The 18,277-nt window shown below is 32.2% G+C and overlaps 1 protein-coding gene, 1 long non-coding RNA gene and 2 pseudogenes across 2 annotated transcripts; 3 read left to right on the forward strand and 1 right to left on the reverse strand.

Moving 5' to 3' along the window:
* The first annotated feature begins 3,655 nt into the window (after positions 1–3,655).
* Positions 3,656–6,728, forward strand: LOC125387036 (katanin p60 ATPase-containing subunit A-like 2). Its single transcript, XM_048414194.1, has 6 exons — positions 3,656–4,035; positions 4,146–4,422; positions 4,815–4,983; positions 5,041–5,153; positions 5,351–5,553; positions 5,716–6,728. The coding sequence occupies exons 1-6, from the start codon at positions 3,950–3,952 to the stop codon at positions 6,098–6,100; spliced, it is 1,233 nt and encodes a 410-aa protein (XP_048270151.1). The 5' UTR covers positions 3,656–3,949; the 3' UTR covers positions 6,101–6,728.
* A 371-nt stretch (positions 6,729–7,099) lies between these two features.
* Positions 7,100–8,203, reverse strand: LOC125387091. Its single transcript, XR_007227653.1, has 2 exons — positions 7,963–8,203; positions 7,100–7,369 (listed from the first exon to the last, which is right to left on the reverse strand). It is a non-coding gene; the product is annotated as an uncharacterized LOC125387091 (long non-coding RNA).
* A 97-nt stretch (positions 8,204–8,300) lies between these two features.
* LOC125387034 lies at positions 8,301–10,315 on the forward strand (annotated as a pseudogene).
* A 133-nt stretch (positions 10,316–10,448) lies between these two features.
* Positions 10,449–12,912, forward strand: LOC125387105 (annotated as a pseudogene).
* The last annotated feature ends 5,365 nt before the right edge of the window (positions 12,913–18,277 follow it).

Here is an 18,277-nt window from a genome sequence, read left to right on the forward strand (position 1 = left end):
CGTTTCTAAGAGGCAACTAACTTGCAAATTTAAATCCTCCTTTGATGGTTTCTGTAGCGCGATATACGTCTTGAACGTAGTTAAAGAATATGGTCGCTGCTGAATGACGATTTGACAGCAAGGCGATCCCGCCAGTTCAAAGCTTGACATTGCAAGCTACCGAAAACCATTAATCTTGTTATCGAATATCTAGCTTTCAGAAGAACCCTTGTGATATGATATGACGTCATGACATTTTTATGACGAAGATGAACAAACACCGACCTCTAACGAAACAAATTTTTATTAAGTGCCGTATGTGGGTTGCAGGCCGGCCAACCAAGGAAATTTATCGAATGTATAAAGTAAAATATATACGAATATATTCGATATATCATAAAATGCCCGCGTTATATCGTCTAACAGCATAAAGAAAGCTGAATTTAAGGAATTAAAAAATTGAAATACCAATTATAAGAGAGTTAATTAAATTCAAACCTATCGATCTATCTCATAAAGACCTATATTTCCTGGAAATTGATATCTTCCGAATTCTAAATTCTCCTTAGAAAGTATCATAGAGAAAATATGAAACTTGAAAAGCACATCACGCTGATGCCTCGATAAACCGTCGTGTCGATAAATCCATGTGTCCGAGCGATGAATTTTCCCCAAACAACAAAAAACTGAAGGGAAATCTTCTTTGAAGAACGTGACAAGGTAGGGGAAGCGGGAACAATGATCACGCGATAAACTGATGGTGTACGTATAGAACGAGTGTTGCGAGAGAATTATCGAGAAACAAAAAAAGAAAAAATAATCGTTGGCCGGCGCGACTATACGCTGTCGACGGGCAAACAGCGACTGAGACTAACTGAAACGAACTCTGTCACAGTATGAGCACGGGCTGCGTTCGCGGGTCGATCGAACACGTTCTGCGCCTCTCCTCGGCACCGGCGTCAAAGCCACCCCCGATGGCTGCAACGCACTGGTGCACTTGCAACATCAACCACTGGTCCTTCCTTTTTCGTGTGATATTATACCAGCATCTGTGATGCCATTTCAAAGACCGCAATCAAAGCATTAAATGCCAGATTAAAGCGACGCGATAATATTACCCCAATATTCGTCCGCAAATGTTACCGTATAGATCTTTAATTAAGCATTATTATGCTTCGAATAATTTACTATCACATGTTCCACAAGAAAACATATGTTTCACTTTTCCCCGTAGTATGATTGTAATTTATAACAAATATTTATAATTTATAATTTAAAATATTTATAATTCATTGAAAGTATCTTCCTGTCACGATTATAGGCGTAAAATGTCAAATTAAAAGTAAAAAATTAAAAACATATGGTATCCCGAAACCAAACGTACGACATGGCGAATCACGATGATACGATAAAAATTGATCTATGTCTTGATTTATTCAAACAGAACGAACTTACTCGAACTTTTCCAGAATAAACGATTTATTCGATAATATCCGTCACCAGCTTCTCTTCCTTCAACGGTAACAACTGACACCGAAAGCTCGAGAGACCCGAACGGTGAGACGTACCCAGAAGCAATGCGGTTACCTGGGCAAAGAGTCCCAAAGACTAAGGACGTGGGAAATTTCGAGAAACGGAAATGGAAACTGGAGTGGCGCGTCAATCAGCACTGACGGAACCTAATAAAAATGGAAAAAACCAAACTAATTCGTTTCACAAATTATTAAAACGATATTATTCAAAATTTCACTTGATTTTCTCACTGCACACGTCAATATTTGTCGAAATATCAATATTAAAAAGTTAATAAAAAAAATATCCTCTTTCTTCATACCTGTCTTTCTCCCGGGCGGCGAAGGAATACTAGAATGTTCGAGAACAACGGATACTTTTTGATTTTATCTCAATATCAATTTCAATCTTTTTAAACGAAATATGATCTGAACGATGAAACGTTTGATCATATAATGTTCTTCGTTCGATGCTAAAGGAAACTGAGAAGAAACATCGAAAATTCATTAATAAAACGAATTTCTTTGTTTCTGTGAGATAATAAACTTGATATACGTATTGATTTTTAAAATCAATATAGCTAACCAATGGGCACACTTTTAACAAGGCTGATGGAACATACCAAAAATCTTTCAAGGTGGTCTTGGCAACGGAAGAGTCGAAAATATGAGAATTATAAATGAAAAATTCTAATATTTTACAGCTGGCAACGATAAAGAACTCCAGATATTCTCCTAATTAATTTACAACAAATTCGCGTATATGATCGATAGCTGACGTCATTGTGTCCCACAGCTCTTGTAAAACGATAAGAATTTCCTGGAAAAGCTTGTAACCACGAAATGAAAAAGATGATAAAACTTCTAACAAGAGTACTGAGACGAGCAACTTTGTACTTACCCCTTCGGAGTAGGGAACGTGATTAAACGTCCGCGAGTTCGAAACTTTTGTAAGTCACTGCACGGCCGCTGCTTATGGTGGAAATCTAATAGATATAAGTACAGAGCGCGTGAGCGAACTAAAAACGCGATATAGGGATAAAGAGAGAGACCGTTCCGTCCTTCTCTAATGCCCGCGTACTTGTACCGGAAATATGTAACAACGGTAAACGAGCGCCGTCAGTGTCCACTAGTGTGCATGCCTGATTAAACAAGGACAGAAAATGCTTATATACAGCCTTCTCTTTCTATTTCAATGTCGTATCCATCTTACTATATAGTAGACAGGACTCGACTATTCCATCATTATATTCGCACCCTGCTTATGTGTGCGAACAAATCGTTCGTCTCCTGTTTGATGCTCAGTTTTCAACGGAGTTGAAGGGAAACTTTATAAGAGAAAGGAAGTTACGGATTGTCTCAAAGTGATAAACGAAAATTCTCGTAACTATCGAAAAACGATAGTCAATACAAGGATATCATTATCACATTTAAAACTATCACAATGAACGGTGATTCGTCGCAGCAAGGTACCACAAATAAGATATCTCAATCTAAAGAGGTAAGGAATATTCTAGATTTTGGGACTTTGGAACTTCCATGACAGTCATGAGTGTGTTTCGTCATTGATATGCCATATTGCGTTTTTCACAATTGTCGTTCATTTTTTTGATTGATTTTATATCTATGATTTGTATTTGATTTTGTATCTATGATTTTTTCTTTCGATAATTCTTATAATTATTGTCAATAATTAATTATTTATAACCATTTACGCTGTATTATATATCATTCAGATTTATCTTTGCACGTATCAAGATAGTAGATAACAAAATTATGTGTAACAAATTTATTAAACTCGCAATGTAACAGAAAATTGCATGAAAATCTTTATATTATTAATAATTATTGTTAATAATAAAAAAAATAAATGTCGCATTAGGAGGAGAGTCATACTTCGGAACGTAATTGGGACATATTGGACCTTATTGCGATTACTATTGTGATTATTATGATTAGTGTGATTATTTGGAACGCAATGGGTGAGTACATTGCAATTTAGATATCTTCTTAGTTGCAATTTTTTCGAATAATATCGGTGACCAATCGAAATAGAAATTAGTGCGGAAAGAGGGGAAGGAATCAAAATTTGAAAATCGACATCGGTAACTCGGTTGTTATAGAATAACTCAATCGATAACGTAGATTAACTAGTTATAAATGAAAATATATTTAAATTCAAACTTTAAAAATTAGAAATTAAAAAGCAGAAGGATAGAAATAGAATAGATAGATAAATAGAAAGGATAGAAATAAAACAGTTGTCCCACAAATTGATGATTATCGTATAGTGTGTACTCATAGCATAAAATTTGTTCAATGAATTAAAAATTATATTTTTTAGATATGTAGACATTAGCGATGTATTAATCCGGGAAGCTCGTCTATCTCGGAAATATCGAGTCTGCGACAACGTCAATTTGGAAATTATTCTTAGAGAATATGAAAATTATTACAAGATGAAATTCCAAAAATATCCTATATTGTGTAAGAAAATAACTGAAAAGGAAATAAAGACGAGGGAAATGACAAATGCGAACAAAGTGTAAGAATTTAAATTATTTAACACTATTCAACTTTCTCAACATATTCAATGCATCTATTACAATATCATTCAATCTTCAAAGAAGTAGTAAAACTTGTCAAATCTGTTAGCAAACAAACGAGAAGTGAGTCTGTATCTGGGTCTGTCGAAGGGAGGAATGCACAACAGAAGATGAGGGGTGATGCTACCGATGATATTAATCTTGCAATGACAGTGACAACAATTTCTGCCAATGAAAACGATGGATCTTCATCAGAAGAGCTTCATCAAAGAGCTTCATTTAACGTCTCAATGGAACAATCCAGGCAATCAAAGATATCAAAATGTGCTCGGAACCTTTATATAGACAATCCAGAATTGCAGAAGATTGCTCAAGACATTTTATCTGTAAGTTATTTTCGATTAATATACGTATTGTAAAGCTTTTTAAAAATAAAATACCTATCCTTGGATAAACAATCCACTGTATATCAATATCCAACAAATGTATTGTTGTATATATCTGTATATCTGTATACACTGTATACACTGTATATCTGTATACACTGTATACACTGTATATCCAACAAATAGCTTGGATAAACAATCCACTGTATATCAATATCCAACAAATGTATTGTTGTATATATCCACTGTATATCCAACAAATACCTTGGATAAACAATCCACTGTATATCAATGACGTAGGGATTTCAGTAAAGCTTTAAATAATGAATTACATAACACTCGAGGAAATTAATACAGAGATTATGCACCATTTCATCTTTGTATTGTCGCAGGAAATCATACTGAAAGAATTAAATGTATATTGGGACAACATTGCAGGCCTAGAGGAATGTAAATCTGCCATTAAGGATGCCATTGTGTATCCCCTTAAATACCCTATCTTTTTTAAAGGCCCATTTGCTCCCTGTAAAAGTATTCTGCTATATGGACCACCTGGTACAGGTAAGATACTCGTATTTCTTTCATTCCCATACATGTTTACAAGCAATTATGAAATAGGGAAGACGATGTTGGCGAAGGCAGTCGCAACAGAATGCCAATGCACCTTTTTTAACGTAACGACCAGCTCATTGGTGGACAAATGGAGAGGTGATTCCAAGAAGTATATCCGTGTAAGTTGATTTCCTTTGTCTATGAAGAAGAGATTCTAGGTTTAAAAAAGATTTGTTTTTATTTGTCGTCATTCATATATAAATAGAATAGTTGTTTGGAAAACGAAATGATATTACGTTCGTGATGAAACAATGAATTTAAGGAATTTTGAATATAATATTTAATAAATAATAAATACATTTGTTAAACTGAACAGGTTTTATTTGAACTTGCCTATAATAATTCGCCTACAATTATTTTTATCGACGAGATTGACTGCATAGGAACAAATAAAGGAGTAAAGTATACATTGTCTGAATCTGCAAAGACATTCAGATCAGAACTTCTTTTTAGATTGGATAGATTAGTAATTAACAAAAATTCTGATGTAGTTCTTTTGGCCGCAACTAATTGCCCTTGGTATGTATATCATTTATAGCTATTTCAATGTTTTCTAAGTAGAAAATATCTTAATATCATAATTATTCATTATCTTAATCTTAATTATTGTGTTGTTCGGAATATTCCTTCGTTATTATTAATATAACAGAACAATAATATTTATTGTAAATATATTATTAGGGATATTGATGCAACTTTACGCAGACGCCTTGAAAAGAATATATACGTATCATTACCAAACGAAGTTACTCGATTTTATATGTTCAAATTATACCTTAGCAACCGATTATTAGAGAATATGGATATTGTGAGTCACATAATAAAATCTACTGAAAAATATTCTTGTGCTGATATAAAATTGCTTTGTACGCAAGCATGGCTGCTAGAAATGAATCCAATGTTTAAAAGACTTGAAAAAGGAGAAACATCTACTACGACTTTGAAATATGAATTAAAGAATTATAAAATAATAGCAAAATTGTTAAAAAAAATGTCACCTACAGTTACGAATGTGGATAGATATGAAGCGTGGAAAAAATATGTATGCCAAAACAAGATATTTTAAAAAATATAAAAATATAAAAGTATAAAAATATAAAAATATAAAAATATAAATGGTTATAAATTATTAATATAATTATCGTTCGAAAAATTGTTCGCGTGCGTGCACGTATGTGTGCGCACGCACTATAAACAAGTTTTAAATGTCTTTCTACATATATACGTGGTATACATATTCCCTATATAATATAATATATATAATATATATAATGTAATATAATATATAATATGTGTAATCTGAGTGGTAATATAGCCATGTATTAAATATTATTTAAATATTATTATTAACGCATGTATGGACTCAGAACACATATATGCGTTTTTTGCAAGTATTCCGCATGGCCTAACGACAGATATACGCGTTTGTCGATTTTTCCGACCAAGTAGAAGTAATACTATTACATTTATGATACATTTATGATACAGATACTGATACATTTATGTGAGGACAGTCGCATGTAATTATCGAGAAGAAAATGTGTTGTTTGTGTGAAAAATAAGAGAATGCAGAAAGTGCGATGTCGGATTATATATCGATAATTGTCTTGAAATTTTTCTCATACAACTGAATTATTAGCCAAATTCTGTTGTAAATTCTAAATGTTTATTGTAAATTTCAATATTTAAAATAACTCTAATTAATACTAAAAAATAACGCTTTTGAATTATTTAATCTCGTGCAAAAGAATTACTATAACTTATTACGCTTTCCGCTTTCAATAGTCAATCAACAGAGTTCAGTCTAACGAAGAAGTTCCCTCCTACGCTAACGAACTGTCCTGTTTTTGCGTCCAGGCTTTCAGGACATAAATTAAAATATCGCACATAGGCACAGCGTAACAGCGGCTTAAATTTAAGTTACAATAATAATCTTAAAAAAAAAAAAAAAAAAAAGAAATGTAATAATGCATGGCTATGTCGTACCGTCGCGTATCGGTACTTTTGCCTGTATCCACCCTACAATCAGAATTCAGCGTTTATTCTGGAAAAAAATCATGTAAAAAAAAAAAAAAAAAATATGTAAAAAACCTGGAATTAATAAACAAAGATTTAAAAAAATCAACAATTAAACAAGGGATTGAGATGACCAACTCCGGTCACGCTGCGAACTTCGAACGCGGAAGAGTCGAGCCGTGGCCATGATGGGTGATTCCAGGAATCGGTCGCGTATGGCAGGATCTGACATGCTTTACCGATCCCAGCCGCGCCGATTTCCGTCAACAGGCACAGTAACGGAGATATTTGGAACAGAAGCAGCCGCATATTCGTCTATCTGAAATTAAAGAGATGATTTCATGTAGAAGATAGAAATTCGTTCCCTGATATTGAAATGCCGAACACGAGGAAAATGAGACATGCAAATGACAAAGTCGATGACCAATAGGAAGATGACATAAACAATTGTAGATTGCAATGAAAATTTTGAAAAATGATACGTGTTCTAATAATAGAATATAAATGATAAAAAGGAGAATGTAATTGCCATTCTTCTATGTATTTTAATTTATGAGACGTAACTTCTGAATGACCTGTAATAGCTTTAAATACATTTACTGGAACTGGCCAAGCATAGAAAAAGGAGGCTTAAAAGAGAAAAAAAGGGAATAGATGAAATCGTGAATTATCAGTCTAAATGAACCGTGAATGTCAACCTAAGCTTTCACCAAAACCCTAGTGAAACCATGAAAGCACCACTATGAATATAAAATGATCCGCACTACTATCTACTTCATAGTATACTCTATACGTTTAAAATACTCCATTAGAAGCTTAAATCTATCAAAATACAGCTCCTAGGGAAATGTAAACTTTCACATGAACACATAATATCGATTTTCTGATTGAAACGTATAGGCAGATATATACTAGCATTTGGCTGCATGGTGCAGCACTACTCTCTCTGGGATATCCTAGCCATTTTCGGCATTTGGCCGTATGGTGTAGCACTAGCTCTGTAACATAGAAGACCATAGGCGTCAGTTCTTCTTATTTCCTCTCTGATATATGTTTACTTTAATGTCACTTATTCAGGCGCTTGATATATTGTCGGAATGAAATTTTAGTAATGTGCAAGTAATTTTGAGTAGATTAATAAAGTATAATAAGATATTAGATTCATGTACATAGTTTCAAGTGACATCAATCTTTATGTCTAGTATATACATGTGTATTGATCTATAAGTCAGTGTTAAAATAACAAATAAATGGCAGAAGAAGGAAAGAAGATTTCCTTCGGTTTTGCGAAATCTATTAAGAAACCTGTGTTAAAAAATGCTATTCCACAAGAAAAAAAGAAAGTTGATTACATTGAATGCCTTGATGAGAAAGGTATTAAAGTAATAGGGTGAGTTCAAAAAGTAAAATTTTTAATCAAGAAACATATAACCTCAACCTAACCTATAAAAATCACCAATAGCGGAATATATATATTTGAAAACAATTTTTTTATTTCAGTAAGGAAGAAAAAAAAGATGAACCTCTAATTATTTCATTACTAGGTTCAAAAACCTGGCATGATAGAATAGTTAATAAAATAGATGCAGACATTTTCCTTCCGAAGGCAGATAAGGAAAAGGTAGGAGACGCTAGTGTTAACGAGGCAAAATCAAAGCTATCTAATGGAAAAACATCGCCAATAATATCAATAAAGAAAGAGCCAGTTGAAGATAGTGAAAATAAAGTTGTTACTTTAGAAGAACAAGTGGCGAAAGAAATCATTGAGGATCTTAAATCAAAGAATGAACATGAAACTAAAACAAATGATTTAACCTTACCTTTAGTAGAAGATGAATCACTAAGAGGCAAAGAACAGGTACGTTATCAACATATTGATGTGCAATGCACAGATGTATTACATTTGCATATTATAAATATCGTTTTGTATTTTTCAGTCTACGTTAGAAGATTATGAAAAAATTCCTATTGATGATTTTGGTGTAGCAATGTTACGGGGAATGGGATGGCAACCAGGAAAGGGAATTGGTTGAAATGAAAAGTATGAATTTTACTCTGGATTAAATTAATTGTATGTATTTAATACATCACTTATTGGAAAGTAAACAGAGAACATCATTTTTTATTTCACAATCGTTCATTCTAACTATTACAGATTAGTAGCAGCTGTCATACCAGAATTACGACCAAAAGGTATGAGTCTTGGAGCAGACAAAGTAGCATTGTAGAAGAAAAATACAGATTCCAAAAAAGAAGAGGAAGAAGTTAAAATGGAGAAAGGAACATTTGTGAAAATTATAGCTGGAAAGCAAAGTAATAATTATAGTCAAATAGAAGGATTCGATGATGATGCTGGAAGGCTCATAATAAAACTAGCTCTTGGTGGAAATATAATATCTGTAAATGAATTTATGGTACAGCCAGTGACTAAATCAGAATATTCTAAGAACTCAAAAGTTCAAAGTTAATATGAAGTGTTAGTTTTTCATTAAGGGACTTTTAAGAAAATAAATTTGAATTGACATATACATATAAAGACATAATCGGACATGTAGAAAAACTAATTCAAAAGTACCTGTAAGTGTGTTGTTGCATGCAATTTTTTAAAGGTCCCTTCTATTTTTATATAAAATATGATAAATGTAGAGGTTTTAGCTTTCAGTATTTTATGGGGTTAATTTCAGATACAAAAAAGTATGAGGAATATAAGGACAAGGAATCCAAGGGACTCAAGCAAAAGATGGATAGAAAAAGATCAATGTCCCCTGACCTCGAAGACGGTGAAGATGGTGACAAAAGTAGTAATAAAAGAAAGAAAATCGGAAGTACGATGCACAATAAGAACAAGTATGATAAAGTGGGGGATAAAAAATCAGAAAGACGAAAAAGGCGCTCCGAATCTAATGATGACAGCGATAGTGATTCTGAAAAGAAGAGACGGAGAGAAAGAAGTAACTCTAATAGGAATGATTCTTATAAATTAAAAAGATTGAAAAAGTCAAAGAAAGATAAGAAGCACGATTGCTCATCCGAAAGATCAAGTAAAAAACATAAAAAGAAAGACAAAGAAAGAGAAAACGTTAGAGATAAGAAACCCAGAGATTACGCAGACAGAAAGAAACACAAAAGACGAGAAAGATCAAGATCTCGATCATTTAGTAGGCAGTAATATTTTCCAGGGACGTATTCGGTCATTTTACTTTCAAGATAAATTGTACAATTTTATTTATACAGATTTTATAATAAAGTGTATTTTTACAAAATATTATATTTCTTTTCTTACCCTTAACTGAAAATTACATTTAATTATAATATGTAATAATGTTTACAATTACATCAAAGTTAATGTCCTAAACTTTATCAATAATTATTAAAAATCCCCGCGTATTGTTTACGTAATGTTGATATCGAGTAGTATACATACATAACCTCAAAGAACATTATGATACTTACGAACATCGCTAAACAAGTAGTGCGAACCATGTCGAGAAAGTATTCACTATGTATAAAGTATTTATAGATAAAAAGTATGGGAAATATATAACCGAGTGTATTTAATTTTTCCAACATTTTAGCATTTCGCTTGGCGTTGGTACAACTTCAAGTAAATGAAGTAAAAAGCAAAAATGTAGAGCGGGCAGTTTCCTACATTTCCAGCGCGAAAGAGCATAATGCTGATATTATCGCTCTTCCTGAATGCTTTAATTCACCATATGGAATACGTAATAATTTGTTTCTTTTTCTAATAATTTATTATATGTATAACAACTATATAGAAAAAAGTAAAAGTAGACAAATTACCTTATCGTTTATACTTCCATAAAGATTGTGAATTGACTCGAGAATATAGAATTTCCCCACTTTTATGATTATCGTGATTTTTGTATAAATATATTTTTTAAGATACTAATAATTAGGTACTTAATAATAAACTAGTATTATCAATTATTTTGTATTTATAATTCCACCTATAGTAGTTAAAAATTAATGTTAGTTAAAATCTAACTTTATGTTTCAAAAAGTACTAGCAAAGTCGTTAAGTAACAAGTCACTGGTACTAAACCAAATAGCATGATTGTAATTAAACAAACATTTCTAAATATTCATTTTTCATCTTGAACCTGTAGAAACAATTTATTATATGTACTATTATCTAAGTAATTATATATTTAAGTAAATCGAAATGTAAAATTTAGTTATTTTACTAATTTAAAAAATAAAAAATTGACAAACATTTCAACTTAATTTATGGTTGGAACAAAGGACAGTTATTTTTCATTAATTGAAATATTGCAATGCAGAATAGTTTCCAAAATACGCCGAGAGTATTCCCGATGAAACGGTGAAACGAGCGTTGCTTTATCGAAGGCAGCTAAGGAAAACAGCATTTATGTAGTTGGTGGTACGATACCTGAAATAGAGGGCGATAAATTGTACAATACCTGCTGTACTATTTGGGGTCCCGATGGAACTTTGATAGCAAAACACCGGAAGGTAAATAATATACCTCCATGTGGCTTTGAAATTGAAAATATCGGGGTGGAGAAAGTGACTCTATCTAGGAATAATTTAGGAATATACATATGTACATACGTGTACTATAACCAATTCTATAATTTAAAAAATATGTTATAGGTTTATAAAATACGTTTTGATACGAGAAACATACATTTTTGTCGTAATATAATATATAAGATATGGACAATATATTTGTTTTGTAACATAAATTTTTCACATACGAAAAAACTTATTTTTTCTTAAAAAATATTCCTTCTCAAATATTATTAAATGATAAAACTTTTTAATAAAAGAAAGTGATAAAAACGCTGTCAGTTATTAAATAAAAAACAATTAAAGTTTAAAAGTTCGTAACATTGATGTTAAATTACAAAAGTTACAGCAATAGAGTTAGCAACTATATTTTTATGTTATTAGGTACATCTATTCGACATCGACATTCCCAACAAGATTACTTTCCGAGAGAGTGATTCACTCAGTCCTGGTGATTCCCTAACAATGTTTGATGTGAAGGGCTGGAAAATAGGTATTGGCATTTGCTATGATATCAGATTCGAGGAAATGGCACGCATTTATCGGAACAAAGGTACAGTAGCTTAATCGAACAATACTTAACTAGCAGGAAAGTAACTATCTTTCTTAAATATATTCTATATAAAATATAATCAATATAATCTGTAACTCTGTATAAAAAGGAGCTTAATTTAAAAAACCAGTATATTCGCTGAAAATGAAATAAATAAAAGAATTAGAAGCACGACAAGAGGACTGTTCTCGCATATTCATAAATTATGGAATGTGGACTGTGCACCTACAAAGTTAACTAAAATTCAGTGGTCTCATATTTCCCGTTTCTCTGTGTTAGGTTGCCAAATACTGATATATCCGGTGGCATTCAATATGACCACTGGACCACTGCACTGGTCATTACTTCAGCGTTCCAGAGCGAATGACAATCAATTATACGTCGCCTGTATATCACCGGCTCGTGTTCCTTCAGCAAGTTATGTCGCATGGGGACATACACAGTTGACAAATCCCTGGGGGAAAATCCTTTATGATTTGGAAACTCAGGAAAATATGGTGGTCACCGATATCGGTAATTTTCAGCTTAACATTAAAAGCGAGAAAAATCCATGATGTAATTAACTTTTAGTCTCGTTGGTTCATCGATTTTGCCGGCTCCCTCTGTATTTGCTGAATTTATTAGCAAGCATTACTTATTACTTCGTATGTTTTTCTTTTCTCTCAGATTTGAAAGTTGTTGAGGAAGTAAGGGCTCAGATACCTACATTTTCTCAAAGACGTACGGATTTGTACGACACTGTCTATAAAAAGGAGTAACTCTACACTGAAACAGAAAATGTTTTCTTATAATATTTCTACTACAATACCGTTTTTTTTTTTTTTTTTTTTATGAATTATTACTAATTACTTATCATTTGTACTAAATGAATAACTCAATTAAGAAAACCAAAATGTTATAAATGATAATCTGTATATCTTGTGTATCAATATGTAATTGGATATTGTAATAATATTGGAATGTCTTTGATCAGGGATATGATAAAGAACACGCGAAGACTACATTCTTTTGAACATCTTTAATATCCATCATTTATAACATTAAACATCTTTTTAAATATTTAGATAGATTAATACGTAACTCTTTATATATATATATATATATAAACATTAATTTGAAGTTACAAGCTTAGAGAAATTGGTCGATTAATATTTATAGATCGGCTGTCTTGATGAAAGGCTTAAAGATAGCAAAAACATAACAATGTCGCAAATATAATTTATAGTTTAACTTCTTTCTTGTATCTGTCTGCCTTTCACGATGTTTTACCAATTACAATAAGTAATTTCGACTTCTTTGCGCTCCGTTTTAACGCATTCGAGACCGAAAGAAATTCATATCAATCAGTAGGCATAATATATATAACTGTACATAATACATTATAGTATAACATAGTATATAATTTTATATTTTAAAAACATGAGGCATAAAATTTAATCGATTGTCATCGATTTAAAATTAAAATATGAAAAGGATATTCCAGAGAGAGAAAAGCACAGTATCATTCTAACAAAACATTCAGATCGTACTGACACCCAGGAATCGTATTACAATAAAATCTCGGTCTCGAATGAATTAACACGAACGATTAACATGAAACACACTTGCGGCTTAAACACCTTCGATATCGAGGAAATTCAAACTTTACAAATAAAAGCAGCCTGTTCCTCTTTCCACCACAGACTCTCATACCATATCCGCTCTTATCCAGGCTTTTACTTGAAATCTCTGTCTATTTACAATTTAAATTTACCCGGACCACTCGTTGAATCGGCAGCCCTTTATAAATATATAATGAGCCCAGAACATATACCTGTGCCCCTAGCTGGTATCAGCTCTAGTAACGTTCATACCGGAACTTTCATACGACGCCAATTTGTCACGCGTGAACATCGATTCTTTCAGGGGTCACGGCTTTATGGGATTATATCCTTTAAAGTAATTAAAGTGATACTAATGATACAGAATTTTTTACAAATGTTTAATATGTCCATAAAATAGGAAGTTTCGTGCTCTCTTATTTTATATTAATTATAAATTAATAAGTTTTACATTTGTTATCTATAGATTTAATAAATTATTAAAATTCCATGAAGACATATTCTGGAACACATTAGAAGATTTTGCTGTAATTTACAACGGATGCTCCGAGTACGAACAGGCAGTAAACGAACAAATAGAAATTCAGGCTATTGTGGTAGTATAGCTCACGTGGGATTTTAAGCTCGAATTGGACTTAAACGTTACGATCGTCGTGAATAATTACGATATATACCCTGTACGACGAGCAGAGAATCTTAAATTATTAACGGCAATTCCTTTGTGCAAAGTGCAATTTTATTAACGGCCTGTAACGAATGAACGGCTCGTTTTGAATAAAGTTTACATTTAGAAAGTAAACACAGAAACACATTTTAAGAAACTAAGATATCGAGTTCTACTTGTAAACATCAAGTGCTCTTCGTTTGAGAAGATTACGAGTCTCTTCTTCGATAACGACATTAATTAAGAAGTTTCGATACCGTTTATGACATTAAGATCTCATTAGTAAAGTTATATCATTAAAATCCTACTGTTCCTAGAGAATATATATAGTTAAAACTTCCAGAGGATCAACAGGTAAAGAAATTGTTGATAAAAGCATTGTTAGTGACAACTGACTGTAATCGATATCTGCTGGGTGAAGTTGTGTGTTCTGAGAATCTGTGTTAATGCAAGGATTCTGTTACAAATCATCGACTAAAGAGCCACCGGGCACGTCCGACCGATCGATCGATACCACGAACCTTGAATGAATTAACGCTCAAGGTGGAACGGATTTAATAGATCGGGTGTTAGTGTAATTTGACACTTTGTATACACTTGCTTTATGCAAACAAAGTTTGTTGATGTTCTGAACTCGATGGTTATAAGATCTTATTGAAACTCCAGTATTTCACCCGCACGGTACGACACTTTGTTGATGATTGTCCTTGTATGTTGTTGATACTCCCCATCAGCCGTTAAATTTTGTTCGTCTATCGTACTTTTCTAGTCAGAGGTTTTCCCTGATGTTTTTCCCTACTGTCTAAGTCATCAGGTTTGCAGCTCGGGGAGGACAGATAATTCGGAATTTCCCAAAGGAAGGAGAGGTGTCGTCCGAGCCATAAAGGGACGGTCACTCAAAATACCGAATAGATTCATTTAAATAATTATGAGAAACAAGTAAGTTTTGTAACCACAAGTTTTCAAATGTTATAGTTTGAATCTGTTCTTATAATTTTAAAAAGACCTTACAGCCAGGATCTCTAAAGAATTCGATGAAAATTCTCATGAGACATCGATTGAAACAATTAAACGCAACAGAGAATGGGTATAATCATATAATTCCTCCCCATTTCAAAATTCATTCATATACATCGATGTTTGTTTTCATATTTGTTTTATGTGTGAATAATACGTATTTATTGGCATCAAAATATTTTCCGTTTCAATTCCTGGTCATTTTAGATCGAAACTTCCAAATATCGTTGATTAAAAATTTTTTAATTTTTAAAATGAAAGGCACTAATTATAGGACAAAAAGTTGTTTCAATTATTTGAACATTCTGCTTCATTCCTACAATAACATATTTTATTTTAAATGAAAACAAGAAACAATACTATTGTGTATAAGTTTAACGGAGTGACACAGATGATTTGTAGCTAACACTGTAGCTAACATAGTTTCTGCAATATACCCTCTAATCGAGTAGAAACAAGGGGATTTTAGAAATTTCTATTAACCGACAGTATTGTCAACAAGTTTTAACAATGACTGAAGGTTGCAAAATTAAATATAAAATGATTTATTAATAGCATATGCGGTGTTAAATTTGTAAATAAGCAGTTTATCTTTTAAGAATAACAAAGACAGCAGAAAATAAAGATAATATTCCAATTATATTGCAAACTAACGAATAATGTAAAGAATTTATTTTTGTTATCTATATCACAGATTTTAGGTAAAATATTAATTTACTTATTACTAGGAGATTGAATTTGAAATATAATTAGAATTTATAAGGGACACCTTTAAACTAGCAGATATTTGGTAGCAGTTCTCTAGCCTTTGTACAATATAACACAGTTCGGTTTAATTGAGTTTAATCCCTTTGACCAGCCAGTTTCCAATTTCATTAATGGCATAATCTCCTGACAATTTCATACCCTTCAAAAGAAACACGATTTTCTATTATTGTTTTACAATCGCGGAATATGATCAGTGTTTCAATTAAGCTCCACTGTTCTAATTTCCCGTCTACGCACGATGTGGGTACACCGTTTTTTTGTTGTTTTTAGATACAAGTGACGAGAAATTATGAAATGATATTTTAAATTTAAACTGATTTCATTCATTGATTTATTGTAGCGACAATGGTAACTTGTTTAAATAAAGATTTTATAAATAAAATATTTAAGGTCTAAAATAATAAATTGACACATGTGAAAACATTAAAGCTGTTATCCTTATTCATGGTCTTGTTGCAACGTGTTTAACGAGCGTAACGTAGGCGTGAAAACGAAAACGTTGAGACTCTTGTGGCGTAAAAAGACTGAATTCCTCATAAAAATACAAGAAACGAATACAAGAAACGTGCACATAGTTTATTCTCGATCTTGGATACATAAAACCAAAAAAAAAAAAAAAAAGAAAAAAAAGGAAAAAAAAGAGAAGAAAAGAAAAAAGAAAAAAGAAAAAGAAAAAGGAACAAAAATTTTTATTGGTTATTTAACGAAACTCATTGTATCATTTTTACTACTCTATATAAAACGTAGAATCATATACTGACGAATGTTATTTCGAATTTCTAACTTTAGAACGATAATTACATATTTGTAATTACCAATAAGTGGTAGTAGCATTAAAAATATGGAATATTCAACGAGATGAAATATAGGTAAGGTATTTAAAAGAAAAAAGATTGAAACGTTCGATGTAAAACGATGAAATTAAATGATTGGATTTGAAAACTTGATTCGGTTTAACAAGTCGATGAAAAAAGTATTCATCGTATGAAAAAAGAATTCATGTTCCTGTCGATATATCAACGACGTGCGCCGTTACTTCCGACTGCTCTGCAATTCAAATGCAGTACTCGAATATACATGGCGAAAGAAATGGAAATTGAGCAATTTAAGGGAACGAATTACTCTCGCGTCCGCGTAACTTCAAAATGTTTCACGTGTCCGTATTTGCGAAACGAAATTCGTCGTTGTCCAATTAACACGCTTGCAGATGCTACATTCACTTTGTTGCATATAGGGCTTAAATATATGAACAAATAGAACGGAGCAACTGTCATTAGCGTAATTTTAACGCGTTAAAATAAATTAATACATAATTTCGTCATTTACGTTTATTACGTTGGTCTACGTTTTTTCATCTACGTCATCTACGGCACCTACGCGAATCTTATTAATTACGTTTTTGGCAGTGTTTGTTGCTATAAATGAAACTTAATAGTTGTTGAAACCGCTCGAAAGTCGTGTTCCTAAATCATTCCCTCGTCTCGTATCGTGTTCATCAAATGGAAAAGGAGATTGTGTTTTAATGAAATCGCTTATTACTATCAATCTTGCTGTGTCACTCGCATAGGAGATGAAAGTGAGGAAGGAGAAAAAAATTAAGGTAAGGTCATCAATGAGCAAAATGTTTAATGTAATTAAAATTGTAATTAAAATTGAGTCCGCTGCTAAATATATTCGATCAAATAGGTATGTTCAATAAACATTCGATCTCGTTCCCTGAAAGCTGTTCCTCGATATCTGGTTGGATACTTTGCGCACGGAAATACAGAGTGTCAACAGTAACAAACCCTCTATGTAGTGTTTTTGCTTTGCCCTTTTGAACAGGTAGATAACATTTTGCTTCGAAAAACGGATATATATTCCACGGATATGCACATACAGAGTATGTGTATAGATATACACATTGATATACACCTTTGTACAAAGTGTCAAAAAAGTATTTATCGCGGTTTTTTTTTCAAGCCATTCTACACCTTCGATTTGATGAAAATTGGTTAAATAAGTGTAGCGCAAAATTGATCTTGACCACAATTTTCAGTGTCAAATTGTTTTTCTATTGCATCATATAGTGCT

The sequence above is a fragment of the Bombus terrestris genome, unplaced genomic scaffold, assembly GCF_910591885.1.
Source record: "Bombus terrestris unplaced genomic scaffold, iyBomTerr1.2, whole genome shotgun sequence".
Taxonomy (NCBI): Eukaryota; Metazoa; Arthropoda; class Insecta; order Hymenoptera; family Apidae; genus Bombus; species Bombus terrestris.

Coding starts and splice junctions, on each gene's coding strand:
- LOC125387036 (XM_048414194.1), top strand. CDS start 3,950: ATGAAATTCCAAAAATATCCTATATTGTGTAAGAAAATAACTGAAAAG. Junction 4,984..5,040: donor ATATGGACCACCTGGTACAG/GTAAGATACTCG, acceptor ATTATGAAATAG/GGAAGACGATGTTGGCGAAG. Junction 5,154..5,350: donor ATTCCAAGAAGTATATCCGT/GTAAGTTGATTT, acceptor TAAACTGAACAG/GTTTTATTTGAACTTGCCTA.